General features: G+C 42.2%; 1 protein-coding gene across 4 annotated transcripts in view; it reads right to left on the bottom strand.

Annotated features, from left to right (window-relative positions):
* RRBP1 (ribosome binding protein 1) overlaps window positions 1-14,245 on the bottom strand; it is an 85,833-nt gene that overhangs the window by 64,688 nt on the left and 6,900 nt on the right. For 3 of the 4 annotated variants that reach the window (XM_075596283.1, XM_075596281.1, XM_075596284.1), the window contains one exon: window positions 10,077-10,197. The exons of the other annotated variant lie outside the window; for it this stretch is intronic. In XM_075596283.1, coding sequence (XP_075452398.1) covers window positions 10,077-10,099 — 23 coding nt within the window. In that variant the 5' untranslated portion in view covers window positions 10,100-10,197. Of the gene's footprint in view, window positions 1-10,076; window positions 10,198-14,245 lie in introns of those variants that run through there. 4 annotated transcript variants of the gene reach the window in all.

Below are 14,245 nucleotides of genomic sequence, written 5' to 3'. Positions count from 1 at the left end.
TGAGGAATGGTATTGCGCACCCTTGCTTTAAGGATATGCAGACCTGCACTCAAGCATCTATCCAAGCAAAAGCTGTAGTGCCACTTACTGTAGGTAAACTTGTTGGAAGTATCTGTAAGCAATGTCAATTGAGACTATGAAATAAATGTCATCCCCCCATCCATTGTGTTCTGGTTTGTTTAATAACAAATTGTCACCATATTGAATGGAAGTTAACCAATCACCAATGATGGAAAAAAGCACTTTATTTAGTAGGCAGTTAGCGGTCTAGTTACGTTATCATTGGGCTGGAGGAATTCATCTCAACACAAACCTATCCCTTAAAGTAGAAAACTACCTCAAACACCTGTGCTTGCAAAAGACATTTAAAGCAGCATTCCAAGCTGCCTTTTTTTTTATATATATTTTAATTTTTTTCACTTTAACATGTGTGTCAATACAATACACACAATGATAAGTAATTAGCTAAGTTGACGATCGATCGGCGATTATTCGGCTCAGGGGTTCACTAAATAGCTGCCAATGCAGCAGAAGAGGACCAAAGATACAAAGTTCTGTGGGGAAGATCATGTGACCAGGCAGTCACTAGATACAATTGGAGCTCTTAACTGCTAGAGAGAGGGCAGGTCTCAAAAAGGGGTGTGCCAGAGCCTGTTTGAGAAGAGGAAGGGGGTGGGGGGTGTGACTTTGTAAATGGTTGCTATAGAACCTAAAAGGGCGTGTTACATTAGAATAAATTACAAATGTCATTCAGAGTTGCTTACAAGTATTTTCACATAGTACAGAACTGATTAAAAAAAAAAAAAAAAAAAAACCCACATGTAGGATATTTCTTGGTCTGAAGCTTTCAAGGGGTGGGGGGGGGGTTGAGGAAATAAAAAGCATGATCATCCTTAAAGTCCATTTCTATTCATTACTTGTTATTATGTGTTTCCATGATTAAATATTAAGCGAATCCTTCTCAAACCTTTGTGAATTTGGGCATTTGTAGATTCCAATAAATTAGCAAAAATGTCAAAGTTCACCTCAAATGTAATTATTTATGGATCATGCTTCATCAAGTTTGTGTGAATAATTTGTTAAATCTTGGCTAAATCAGTAAATGTTTGTAAAAAGCAGAAATAAAATAATGCGCTTTGCACCCATGGGGGGGGGGGAAGGAATAAAATTGCAAATTGTCAAATAAAATTGTAATTTTACATATCGCTAGCTTTTATAAAAAGAGGTCAAATTAAGTCAAAAAATCTTTAGAACTAAGTTACACTAATTAACATTGCTCATTTGGCTACACAGTAGCAGGAGAGAGTAATTGTAGTTTCCTTTTCCTTAACACTGAACTTATTATAAGAGAAAGACAATTATTAGGAAGTGCACACAGTAGCATTACCCTATATGGCTCTTATGTAAGGAACAGTTTAGTGGCAACTGCTTATTGACTTTATGGTTTCAATGGTATTTATTTATTTTTTAAGATAAACATAAAAATCCATATACTGATTAAGTTTAGGGTCTATTGCTGGGTAGAGAGAGCAAGACAGAGGAAGAGAGTGGTAGGGAAAGGTCCTCCTTTCCCTATGCCTAAGGGAACTACGTGTGCTGCTGTACCTGTTGCTCACAGGAGGCCTACAGTAAGCCTCCTCGAGCCTGGGGTGAGCTCTTTCTCCTTGTGTGCAGCGCCTCCACCTATGAGGGATCCCAGCATGGGCGGGATAACCCTTCACAGGAATGAGTAATACACCACACAATGTATATACTAAGGTTTACTGAACACAAAACAACTATACCCACAGTATACACCCAATTACCCACACGCAGTGGTTCCCCCAAAGTACTGAAGGTGCGGTGGCACCAATACCCCTGGTGTCCTGTCCCAGCAAGTTCCACCCGTGTGAGGTAGCGCTACCCCCTGTGGATGTAGGTGCACATTGGGTACCTGCCTAGGTACTGCAGTACCCAGGTGCTGCTTGGCGTAGTGCGTTGGAGCGGGTCCCACGCAGGGGGGCCTACAACACAAATCCCCTCTCTCCTAAGGATCCTGATCCGACTTGTGGGGTGGGCTCCAGCCGGAGGGTCTCACCTGAATGTCTATGGATCCAGTGACCTGGTCCAAGCCGCGGGGCACCGCGCGGCCATCCGGTCACCAGTGCAACACCTCTTAGGTTGACTCAGGGCCTAACTGGGGTTATGGGGCAAGGTCTAGGCCTAGCCCAGGAAGCACTGCTTCTGGACACTACCTTCTCCTTTGGCTCCTCTATCAGCACTGACTCGCAGGCTTTCCGTGTGCAGAGGATATCCTCTTCCTCCTGCTTGCGCAAATCCCATTGGCTGGGATGGTCCCAAGTGGACAGTCCCTCCCTCTAGGGATTCTGGGACTTGTAGTCCCGCGCCTGCGGAGTCGTCATAAGATGGCCGCCACACTCTTACACTGCACATGCGCACCTCACCGCACGCGCGAGTACTCAAAATGGCCGCCCCCACCTCCCGATCACGTGGAGCTCCGGCCAACTACTGGCAAGCTCCCCTGCACTGCAGGCAGGGTAGGGGGACTCGGCTACATATATTAGATTGACCATAAAATAAACATATAGAATGCCCATATAACACCAATATAGCTGTCAGGATCCCATGTCAGCCAGTCCACATGTAGAATAATAATTTTTGTTAACTAACTGCCTAATTTTCTAGCATAAATACAACTGTTCTTTAAGTGTGTGAAACAAAGGAGATTTCTTGGGTGCAAGGAAAACTCTACAGTATTTTTCCTCTATCCACTTTGCTTTGACCATCACATTCCCACTAATGCACTGCACCATTAAACCCATTTAAAATACATTTATCAAAAGAAAAATGGTAATTGAAAGCAATGGAATCGCCTTGACAAACATGTTGCTTTGCATAATACTAGAACTTCCTCAGATAAGTTGATACATAACCCTGAAATAACACTTTATTCTCATCAGAAAATGCAGTGTCTCTAGGAAGGTCAGCTTCGTTACCTTTCTATTTTAATCTGAAAAGGGGAAATATGGGGTTTCAAAAGTTCACCGACAGCATAGGGAAAAAGATATTTCTAAGTGTGTTGCTGAAACAAAAAGCATTACACCCTTAAAATAATCATTTTTTTTTGCCAGTAGCAATAAGTCTGCTACTAGGGAGATATCAATCTTGAAATGCAAAGCCATTGTTAGTTGCTGTATAGTAGATGATAATATGGAATTGAAGTTGAGCACATGTGCTCCCCTGGCCTTCCCTTTTAAATGTTGGGTTTTTTTTACTTTAAAAACAAAAGAAGATTCTGTGTTTGTGGTTTTAATATACACACTGTACAAGGTTAATTCACTGAGCCTGTCCTGCATAGGACAAAAGTAAGCTAAGGACAGTGACATGTTTAAGCCTTTTGCTGCCCCATATGACATACCCAGAATGTTACACTGTATATCACATACTGGGGTCGTCATTCTATTAGAGCTCATTTTCTAGTGTGAGATCGCAATCACCAAATGTGATCGGAAGTGGAGGTCCCCCAATCCCCCCCATATTTTTACAATATTTAACTAATTTTTGTAATGATAATACTATTTGCAGTCATTTAAATTGCTAGCTTCTCTTTAGCTTTTTGTTTGCAAAGTAATTATGGTGCCATCATTAGTCAAAAAAACAGAAGTAGTTGATGTGCTTGAAACCAATGTTCCCGTCAAGAATGATTACAGATTCATATTTCACAATATATAACTATGGTTGACAAGAACTTTACGGCCATTTGAATCTACACTGAATCCTTGATGGACAAAGAAATATTTAGGAGTGCTTGTAGACAGCAGGTTTAGCAATAGTGCCCAATGTCATGCAGTAGCTGCAAAGGCAAATAAGATCTTATCTTGCATTAAACGGGGGTGGGGGGGATGTAAGGGAAGCAGGCATAATTCTATATGAAAATATAAAGCATTGATCAGACCCCACCTTGAATATGGAGTACAGTTTTGGTCACCATTCTATCAAAAAATAAATTTTGGAACTAGAAAAAGTGCAGAGAAGAACCACCAAATTAATAAAGGGGATGGATAATCTAATTTATGAGGAGAGGCTAGCTAAATTAGCTTTGTTTACATTACAAAAGAGACGTCTAAGAGGGGATATGATAACTATATACAAATATATTTCGGGGACAGTACAAGGAGCTTTCCAAAGAAGGGCAGAACAAATTACACAGGGTAATCCATTAGGTTGGAGCAAAGAAGATGTCAACAGCAAAAAAGGAAAGGGTTATTTACAGTAGGGGCAATTGCAATGTGGAATTCATTACCCATGGAGACTGTGATGGCAAATACAATAAATCTCTAAAAAAAAAAACACACATCTTTTTAGAAAGGAAAGGTATTCAGGGATATACCAAATAAATAAACATGAGAAGGATGTTGATCCAGGGAGTAATCGGATTGCAATTATTTGGACTCAGGAAGGAATTACATTATTCCCTTATGATACATTATTGGATAATATTTCACTGGGGTTTTTTGTTTGCCTTTCTCTGGATCAATATACTGCAAGTACAAATATAGGATAAAGTATCCATTGTCTAATTTAACATATGTTGAACTTGATGGACATATATGTCTTTTTTCAACCTCCTCTACTATTCAAATATAGAACTATGAGTGTTTACTTTTTATATTTATTTATTTTTACCCGCTACGCTAAACTGCGACACCAATACTCCTTATAGTGGTCCCATGTAAGAGATGTATAAGGAAAAGGACAGGTGCTATTTGCAGTTTACTTATCTGAAGGTTTATGGAGAAACACTACCCAGATCACTCATATGCCATCTAAAAAAGGTACAGGCATACCCCGCATTAACGTACGCAATGGGACCGGAGCATGTATGTAAAGCGAGAATGTACTTAAAGTGAAGCATTACCTTTTTTCCACTTACCGATGAATGTACTGCAATCGTCATATACGTGCATAACTGATGTAAATAACGCATTTGTAACAGGCTCTATAGTCTCCCCGCTTGCGCGCAGCTTCGGTACAGGTAGGGAGCCGGTATTGATGTTCAGGACATGCTGACAGGCGCATGCGTGAGCTGCCATTTGCCTATTGGGCGATATGTCCTTACTCGCGAGTGTACTTAAAGTGAGTGTCCTTAAACCGGGGTATGCCTGTACTGCATCTAGAATGTTCATGTTAGTATATTGAAAAGTATCACAGGCAACTTTACTACAAAAGGATCCAGCAATGCAGGTCTTGCAATCACCCACAGTGCCTCTTATTTTAACGGCTGACAAAACCAACACAGCAATAAAGATTAAAGTGCTGCTTAACTGTTAATTATAGAAGCAGACATACAGTATAATCCACTATATGTTTTATAAAGATGTTTGTTTGCATTTGGACACCTCTTAAGATATCGTAACCACATTTTGCATGATTGTTCCCCAGATCAAGGAGCAGGCTTTTGTCTAAGTTTGGATACAATTCACAAATGACATCATCAATGATATGATCCCATCACACAATGGTCAAACTAGGCCCTTATTCTATAAAAACGTGATAAGCACAGATAACGTTCAATCGCATGAAAGCCCCATTTTTCTTTAATGGGGCTTTTCCTGCGATAGCACATCCATCGGCACTTAGCACAGTTTGCAGAATAAGGGCCTCAATCTTCATCACTGATAATCCAATTTGCAACATTAGCAAAAAATACAGGACAAGACAAAATTCTTCAAGAACGTGAGAATGTTGTTTGGGACGAGCCAATCATGGTGCAGACCCTGTGCCCTCCCCCTCTGTGCCTTAGGGAGGAAGTGTTCCAAATTGTATTCAGTCCAGCGCAGCCCCTCCTGGGGTTGAGACATGCCTTCAGTTCCTCCTGGAGCTGAGTGCAGCCCAAGATCTGTGCAGAGCACAAGGCCTCAATATTGCAAGAAAGCCAGCACCATCCAGGGGTCTGGGACCCATTCTAGAATATGATGCATACGCTGTAATACCATCTGCAGTGGCTGCTTCAATAAAGAATCATTTTTATATACCCCTGCCTAAGTAACAGTCTATTGGGTAGGGGTAAGAGAGAGAAGTCTGTCATGGTGAGGACTGTCTCCAGGAACCCTGGAGCCTGCTGTGACTGGAGGCGCTGACAACAAGATGAGAAGAACCTGAAGGATCACCAAAAGCCTGTCTTGTTTCCCCTTAACATCGCGGACGCTCATCTCTCCTGAACCCTCACAGGTAACAAGCACCACAACACCTGTAGCTTAGGCAAGATCTCCCAGGGGGGGGAGGAATGGGAAAGCAGTGCTACAAATTGAGGCACTGCTGAGATGCAGAACAGGGCAGTGTTTTAGGACATTACAGCAGCGCAGCAAAGAAGAGGCCGGGGCTGGGCCCCTGATGCTTCACCAGGGACCCTGGGCACCCATTGCGAGTTAAGGAAGGGGGGAACCTCTCTGAGGCGACACCAGGGAGGGAGTTGTCTAGACCCGGACCAAAAATAAAAAGAGACTATGTTGGGGAGTACCTTATGTGAAATTCCAGGGAGCGCGGATACCCTTCATAAGAATTTAAAAGAGGGGGGGAGGGAGGGGAAACAGTGCTACACATAAAACATGTCAGGAATGGTGAAACTGTAGCATATGTTCTATTACTGCATTAACCATATCTTTTTCTAAAGTTATGCTTGGAAAACTGAACTAAAACCATGCAACACTATTTGATTTATATGGGTCTGGTGCTTGTGTTTATTTCAGATTGTCCAATTATCATCAAGGAAGTGGAGTGCTCCTTTTCATGCTCATTCAAATGTCATGTAACTATAAGCAGCTCAGGTTTGCATGAGGTCTACTGTGCAAACGATGTGGTGTGTATTGGCCAGAATGGCTCCTGTGTATTCCAGTAGACCAATATGAAAATACAGTAGTGGCTCGGCTGATCTTTAAGCTTCCTTTGCTCAGCAGATGTTATTTGTACACAATAAGAATCTTTCAAAATGGTGCTGGGTAAAAGGTTTAATAAAACATATGGCAGGTCTCTCAGTACGGGGAAATATGCCTCTTTGCAATGTTAGTATGAAATGTTATTCTGTATATTATTTCAATATCATTTGATCATAATTGTCCACGTTTGCATATTTATTAAGTATAACTGAATTGCTCAAGTATGACGTTATGCAAGATGTGCTTGAACAGAAAGCATTTAGTCACACAAGAATTAGGTTTCATTACTTTTCCCATGATAACACATCCCAGGAAGTATCTCATTGCATTTATAACAACAAATTCGGAAAATCGATCAGTAATGCTGAATTTGTTTGTATTGCATAGAGGGTCTAATGAACTGGAAAATAATGCTCAATACAATGTTGTGTCTTGATTTAGACAGTAACATGCATTTATACCGATGTGATCCAACTCAGAACCAACACTAATACCTCCATATGGATTGACCCCCATGTAACATTTGGGATGCTAATTGATACCCTGACATTCAAAACCTATGCCAAACTAGGTGTACTTTATAGGAACAAATCCTCCCTAAGCCTGCTGGGCAGAAAGCATATCGCACAGCAGCTGCTAATGCCAATTATGACTATGGAGACATAGTATAAGGCTCCGTACCCCAAACCCACCTTAGCAAACTTGATACCCTCTACAATTCAATATGCTGTTTTGTCCTCCAATGCAACTACCACACACATCACTGCCGAATGCACAAAGAACTAGATTGGTCATCACTTGAGTCTAGGCGCAAAGTTCATCTTTCCTGTCTTGCCTTCAAATACTTTCTGGGTAAGCTACCATCTATCTGAACAAGCTCCTCACCCCTACCACATGCAGCACTTATCACCTGAGATCTGACTCCAAAAGACTGTTCATGGTCCCAAGGCTCAACAAAGTATCCGGCCGCTCCTCCTTCTCTTACCGTGCACCACAAAACTGGAACAACCTACCGGAGACTCTCACATCCACCACCAGTCTAAGTTCTTTCAAAACTAAAGCCGTTTCAAATTTTAATCTGGTCTGTAACTGTTACATACGCCTATAACATATATTATCTCTTACTGTGCATGCAATGTCTTGTATATAATGTATACCCTGTTCACTTATGTAACCATGTATTTATTATTTGTCATCATAACTCGATGCCCAGGACATACTTGAAAACGAGAGGTAACTCTCAATGTACAGGCATACCCCGCATTAACGTACGCAATGGGACCGGAGCATGTATGTAAAGTGAAAAGGTACTTAAAGTGAAACACTACCTTTTCCCCACTTATCGATGCATGTACTGTACTGCAATCGTCATATACGTGCATAACTGATGTAAATAACACATTTGTAACAGGCTCTATAGTCTCCCCGCTTGCGCACAGCTTCGGTACAGGTAGGGAGCCAGTATTGCTGTTCAGGACGCGCTGACAAGCGCATGCGTGAGCTGCCGTTTGCCTATTGGGCGATATGTCCTTACTCGCGAGTGTACTTAAAGTGAGTGTCCTTAAACCGGGGTATGCCTGTATTACTTCCTGGTGAAACATTTTATAAATAAAATCTTTCTACGGATTTCCATTATGCGCAAAAAACCTTAACATGTCGAACATGCACCAGGATTTCATAGTGCTCTTTCACTCATGTTTCTTTGTTAAAGACAATTACTGGGTTCTCAACATCAAAAGGAGCAACTTACTGTACTGTATGTCAGCCACCTAGCCGAGAAAGCTAGTGGATAAATGACTAGGATCTTTATACGACTACAAATAGGAAAGAGGAAGTACTTCCTCCCACAACACATGGGTTTAATAGCTAACTTCCTATTAAAAACACTATGCAGAGGAATGGTCAAAGGAGAAGAACAGGGCATTACTGACCAATAATGCCTTGGCTGGAAAAGTTGAAAGCCTGAGGCGAAGCCGAGGGACTTTAACCCAGTCAGGGCATTAATGGCCAGTAATGCCCTGTTCTGAGGAGATTATTACTATTATAGGCTAAATGTATGCTTTTTTTAATTTTTAATTTTTCATAAAAAAAGATACATTTTTGTAGTCATTGATTTTTATCACTGTAGAGTATATACCTGTGTAGGAATAAGTAGTAAAGTAGAAGATGAGGGCTGCGGGTGGGAGAGAGAGGTGTAGGGGGAAGAGAGGTGTAGGGGGGAAGAGAGGTGTAGGGGGGGAAGAGAGGTGTAGGGGGAGAGAGGTGAAGGGAGGGGGAGAAGAGAGAGGTGAAGGGAGGGGGAGAAGAGAGAGGTGAAGGGGGGGGAAGAGAGAAGTGAAGGAGGGGGGAAGAGAGAAGTGGTGGTGGGGGGAGAGAGGTGAGGAGTAAGAGGGTGGTGAGGGGGAGGAAGAGGGAGGTGAGGGGGGGTGGAAGAGGGAGGTGAGGGTGGGTGGAAGAGGGAGGCGAGGGGGGAGAGAGGCGAGGGGGGAGAGAGGCGAGGGGGGAGAGAGGCGAGGGGGGAGGGAGGTAAGGGGGAAGAGAGGTGAGGGGGGAGAGAGGTGAGGGGGAGAGAGAGGTGAGGTGGGAGAGAGAGGTGAGGTGGGAGAGAGAGGTGTGGGGGAGGAGAGGTGAGGGGAGAAAAGGGGTGAGGGGGAGAATTGGGGGGAATGGAGGGGGAGAGGTGGGTGGAGGGGGGGTGTGGGAGAGAAGTGGGGAGACTGTGATATTAACTATAACTAACTAAAAAGAAATACAAATGACTTTACAGTAGCACAGGCAATTGATGTGGTGAGAAATATTACTTTGTTGCAAGCAACAAAGTTACCAGTTGGGACACAGCAACTTCTGACAGCACTAGCAGCTGTGAGAGAGAGGGGGAGAGAGGCTGCTTCTGCTGCCATGTTCAGTGTGATCAGTGAGGAGAGCAGAGGTGCTGCAGTTAAGGTTTAAACTTGCCAGGTTTTTTCTCAGTGCGAGCCGCTGCATCTCTGCTTTGAGGTGAGTTGGCAAGTTGTCAAAAATTCCGGCCATTACTGAATGAATAATGCCCGGAATTCTGACCAATCAAAGAGCAGGGATTTCAGTAATGCCTGGAATTTTACTGCTTTAGCCTATAATTTGTATTAAAGGTTTTTTACTCACTCTATTGTTGCGTGGATCCTCATGAACTGCCAGCGCGCTCCAACCAAAGCGAGTTGATACAAAATAAAGTTGTAAGGCGGTGCATCTGCTTTCGGGAGAAAGTAAACTGGACTGCTATCAACTAGTAGAAAAAAAATTATTTATTGGCAGATTGAGCAGCAAGGGAAAAAACCTCTTACGCATTTCACGCAAAACACTGCGCTTTATCAAAGAGTACTAACATTAAAAACACAACGATCCTAGATAGCAATAATGCCCCTGCTCAGTGACCAATAGAAACACTTGAAACCGAATGTATCATACTGTACATCTCCCCATTGGAGTCATTAAGGCTGAGTCCCCGCTGGCGCTGAGCACGCTCATGCTTGGAGAATGCTACAAGCATGAGCACCGGGTGTCCTGGCATTTACGCATGCGCGGGGGAGGGGGGCATTGCGGGTAGTTGAGCGCACTAGAAAGTCAGGTTTTTTTTGTTTACATAAGCACCGAGCGCGGGTGAGCGTGTGTGCCCGCGCATGAGCGCATACCGCGTGAGAGGGGACTTACATATATCTATATATGTAAGTAACTGCAGCAAGTGCCACCCGCTCAGCACTAGCGGGGACTCAGCCTCAGGCCTCGTTCAGGGTGCAGGCTTCGGAGGGAGGGCGTGCTGACGTGCGAGCTGCCGAGGGACACAATGTATTCAAATTGAATACTGGTTGTCAGGGTAGCAGCTGCACTGTCTCCGAAGTACGGAGTTGACGCTGGCTACAGTTTCAATAAACAAAAAAATCGTTTTTTGAAGCTGCAGCAGCGTCACTGGGACCTCGGCAGCCAATTAAATCCTTCTTGAGAATGATTTCAAGACTGCAACTTGGATCCCTAAGCTGCCGTCTGTAGCCCCGCCCCCTCCCCGCCTCCTCAACTCCTGAAAAAGTCTGCTGGGAGGATGAACACACATCGCCCAGCAGACTGCCGCCCTCCCTCCCGAACGCCCTCCCTCTGGCACCCTGAACGAGGCCTTAGAATTATATGCTTACCGTATTGGAAAGTAAATATTTTGTTTCATAAGTGACGCTGAATTTCTCAGTGTTTAACCAGACCATTGATAGATACAAAATAAGTGTTTACTTTATTTTTGTTACATTTTTTCAGGATCTATTTCTCAGCAAGGTGTTGGTATTTCACTCAGATACAGATCTCTGTTTCTACTTTTTAATTATTGGTTTCGGGACTTTGTTTAGACCAAGACATCAAAACATACGTTTTATGTATTTGCGAAGCATAGTCTCGTGGCCAATCACTTTACTTGTTTATGTACCCATGACTCCCCTGCTCCGTAAGACACCTCCCCCACTACTGATTATCAACGGAGAAGGTTATCCTCACGTCAGGTGTAGTGTGGATTCGGTTTCAAGTGTTTCTATTGGTCACTGAGCAGGGCATTATGGGTATTTAGGATCGGTATGTTTTTAATATATGTTAGTACTCTTTGCTAAAGCGCAGTGTTTTGCGTGAAACACGTAAGAGATTTTTTCCGTTGCTGCTCTCAATGTGCCAATAAATATTTTTTTTCTACTATTTGATAGCAGTCCAGTTTACTTTCTCCCGCAAGCAGATGCACCACCGTACAACTTTATTTTGTATCCATTCCCACATTGCATCATTTATTTGAATTTATGTGAAAATACTTGTTTAATAATTTAAGATAAGGTATGTTCAAGAAGGCTTAAAAAGTAAGGCCCATGGTCTACACAGAATTATTTTTTTAGGCCAAGAGAAATTGGTATCCATCATGTGACTACAGTTAGTCACGTCTTTTAAATGTTTGTAACATATTGCAGTGGTTTCATATGGAACACGAGATCAAAGGGGCATTGTGGGTACATTCCCATGAAATTTGTGCAATGATCACTTGGTGATCCTGCGTCTGAGACGGTGCTGTCACGATTTGAGGGTTGCAGAGCGGACGCAGAGGCAGACCCGCTGGGTGCTTCCTAACAACTTTTTTCCATCCCACCCCTCTCCCCCTCTTCACCAGGACATTTCTGTCTGTGCAGGAGATACACCGCTGTTCCGCCAGTGTTAGAGATGCAGTGGAGTGGATTGCACAGAGAAGGTGTCAAAACATCTAACGTCACCTTCCCTGCTTGGAATAGCCGCTTCCACAAACTTGCATAGGAGTCAACAATGGAGTATTCGGACTACCTGCCCGAGCCTCAAACTGGTGATATATGCGATAAAGAATTATTTTCCTGTAAGGGCATTACTGTTTTTAATATTGTTCTTTCAAAAAGCAAAAAGGTTTTACACGAAGTCGGGTCCCTGCGCTCTTCTCCCCTTCTTCTCTATCCATTACATAGGTCGTGAGCCACCTGAGATCAGCTGCAAGACATTTATTCATGAGAATTACCCTTTGAGCCAGCGAGTTTGAGAACTTTATTATACTTTTTGAACATCATCACACTTATTTTTCTATGGATTCACTTTTTTGTAATGTGAACATTTTCCTTTGCTGTTTTGTGACATTAGAATTTAATCATAATATTCTTTTCAAACATGCACTTGTTTATTATACTCACTGAATTAATGTACAGTTCTTCCACCCAATTAGAGTTTAGTGTTAACAAAGTATGTGTAACCCATTGACACACAGTTTGGCAGTTTGGTGATATGCACGTAACACACTTCAAAAAAGAAAATAGCAGTGTTTTACAACCTGTGTCCTTTGTAACCCTGGGGTCCCATAGGAGGTTACCTATAATCACAGTTTATGTCAGGTGCTTGACTCTTCAAGACCAGTTACTATATTTGCCATATATCCTCATTTAGGAATTAAAAAATGATTATTAAAACATTATACTACAACAGAAAATCTGTTTTGTTCATTTACAAATATAGGCTGTATCACTGCAATATCATTTTTAAATACATACTGTAGTGCCAACTAGTATTCTAAAACAAATCTGGGGCAGTTACCAACAAAACCCAGGTACATGCTGGGTACATGCTGCAACATTTCAGTGACATTTCTGCAGAAAGACTAATGGCCCATCGGATTAACAGCGGGGGTCCCTGGCAGTCCCATTCAAACTGAATGGGACTGCCCAGGACCCCTGCTGTGTTAATCCGATGGGCCATTAGTTTCTGCAGAAATGTCACTAAAATGTTGAAGCATGTACCTGGATTTTGTTGGTGATTGCCCCAGATTTTCCCAGGCAAGTTTTAGAATACTCGTTGGCGCACCTGTAAGACAAGGGGGCTGGGGTTCCACAAATGTACAACACATTTTTGAGAGCTTCCACAGAAACAATACACGTCTAAAGGGTTTGCAGTTCTTCTAACTTCAAAGACTCTAAACCACAGCTCTCCTCTGTGTCTCACTTTGCCTTTTACTAGATGGAATGAAGTCTCTAGACACTGGTACTGATGTAGCAGAGCTGTGTGTAATGCTGATAATTAAGATGTCCTAGGAGATGTAGTCAGATCTATATTCAATTACTTACTTAACATTTTTTGTTGTTATGATAACTACTCTATAACCAAAAGGAAAAGTATAATCCCTAGAGAATGTCCACAGTTTATACCAAAGTAATGTTAGAAAATGGGTGTCATATTTGGAAGGATAACTCAAACAATGAGTAATGACAGTTAATTATTTATTCCTATTCTTCCAGAGATGCCTGCAGGGCACTATTCCATAATTGTCCATAACGACAGTTCTCTCCAAAAGGGATTGTAATGTGTGGAAAACACCGTTTTCATTTACTTTCTGTGCTGTTATTTTGATCACGTTGGTGATTAGTTACAAGGAGAAGTGGAAACTTTAAAAAAAAAATTTTTTAAAGTGTGCAATCTTACCTGGTCGACCAAAAAAAAGAATATGTCAATAATTTTACAAATCTAATTTGCTTTCCTAATCATATATAACTATGTCAATATGTGGACTTCTCTGCAAATTCATTATAAATATAATTAATTAGGGGCTTTTGTATAAGTGAGTGCCAATCAAATGTTTTGTTTACCCTTAGCCCACTCTGTCCTTAACAGAGAGCCAATAAAGATAAGGGGAGGTGGTGTAAGAGGGGCTTTGGACATACAAAATTGTTGAATATACAATATCAGACAAAAGGGAGCAGCAAGAGGACAACACCACCCGCAATTCTCAGCCAACTGTTTACAAACCA

This window comes from Ascaphus truei, chromosome 4 (genome assembly GCF_040206685.1).
Source record: "Ascaphus truei isolate aAscTru1 chromosome 4, aAscTru1.hap1, whole genome shotgun sequence".
Taxonomy (NCBI): domain Eukaryota; kingdom Metazoa; phylum Chordata; class Amphibia; order Anura; family Ascaphidae; genus Ascaphus; species Ascaphus truei.
This window is presented reverse-complemented; position numbering and strand designations above follow the sequence as displayed.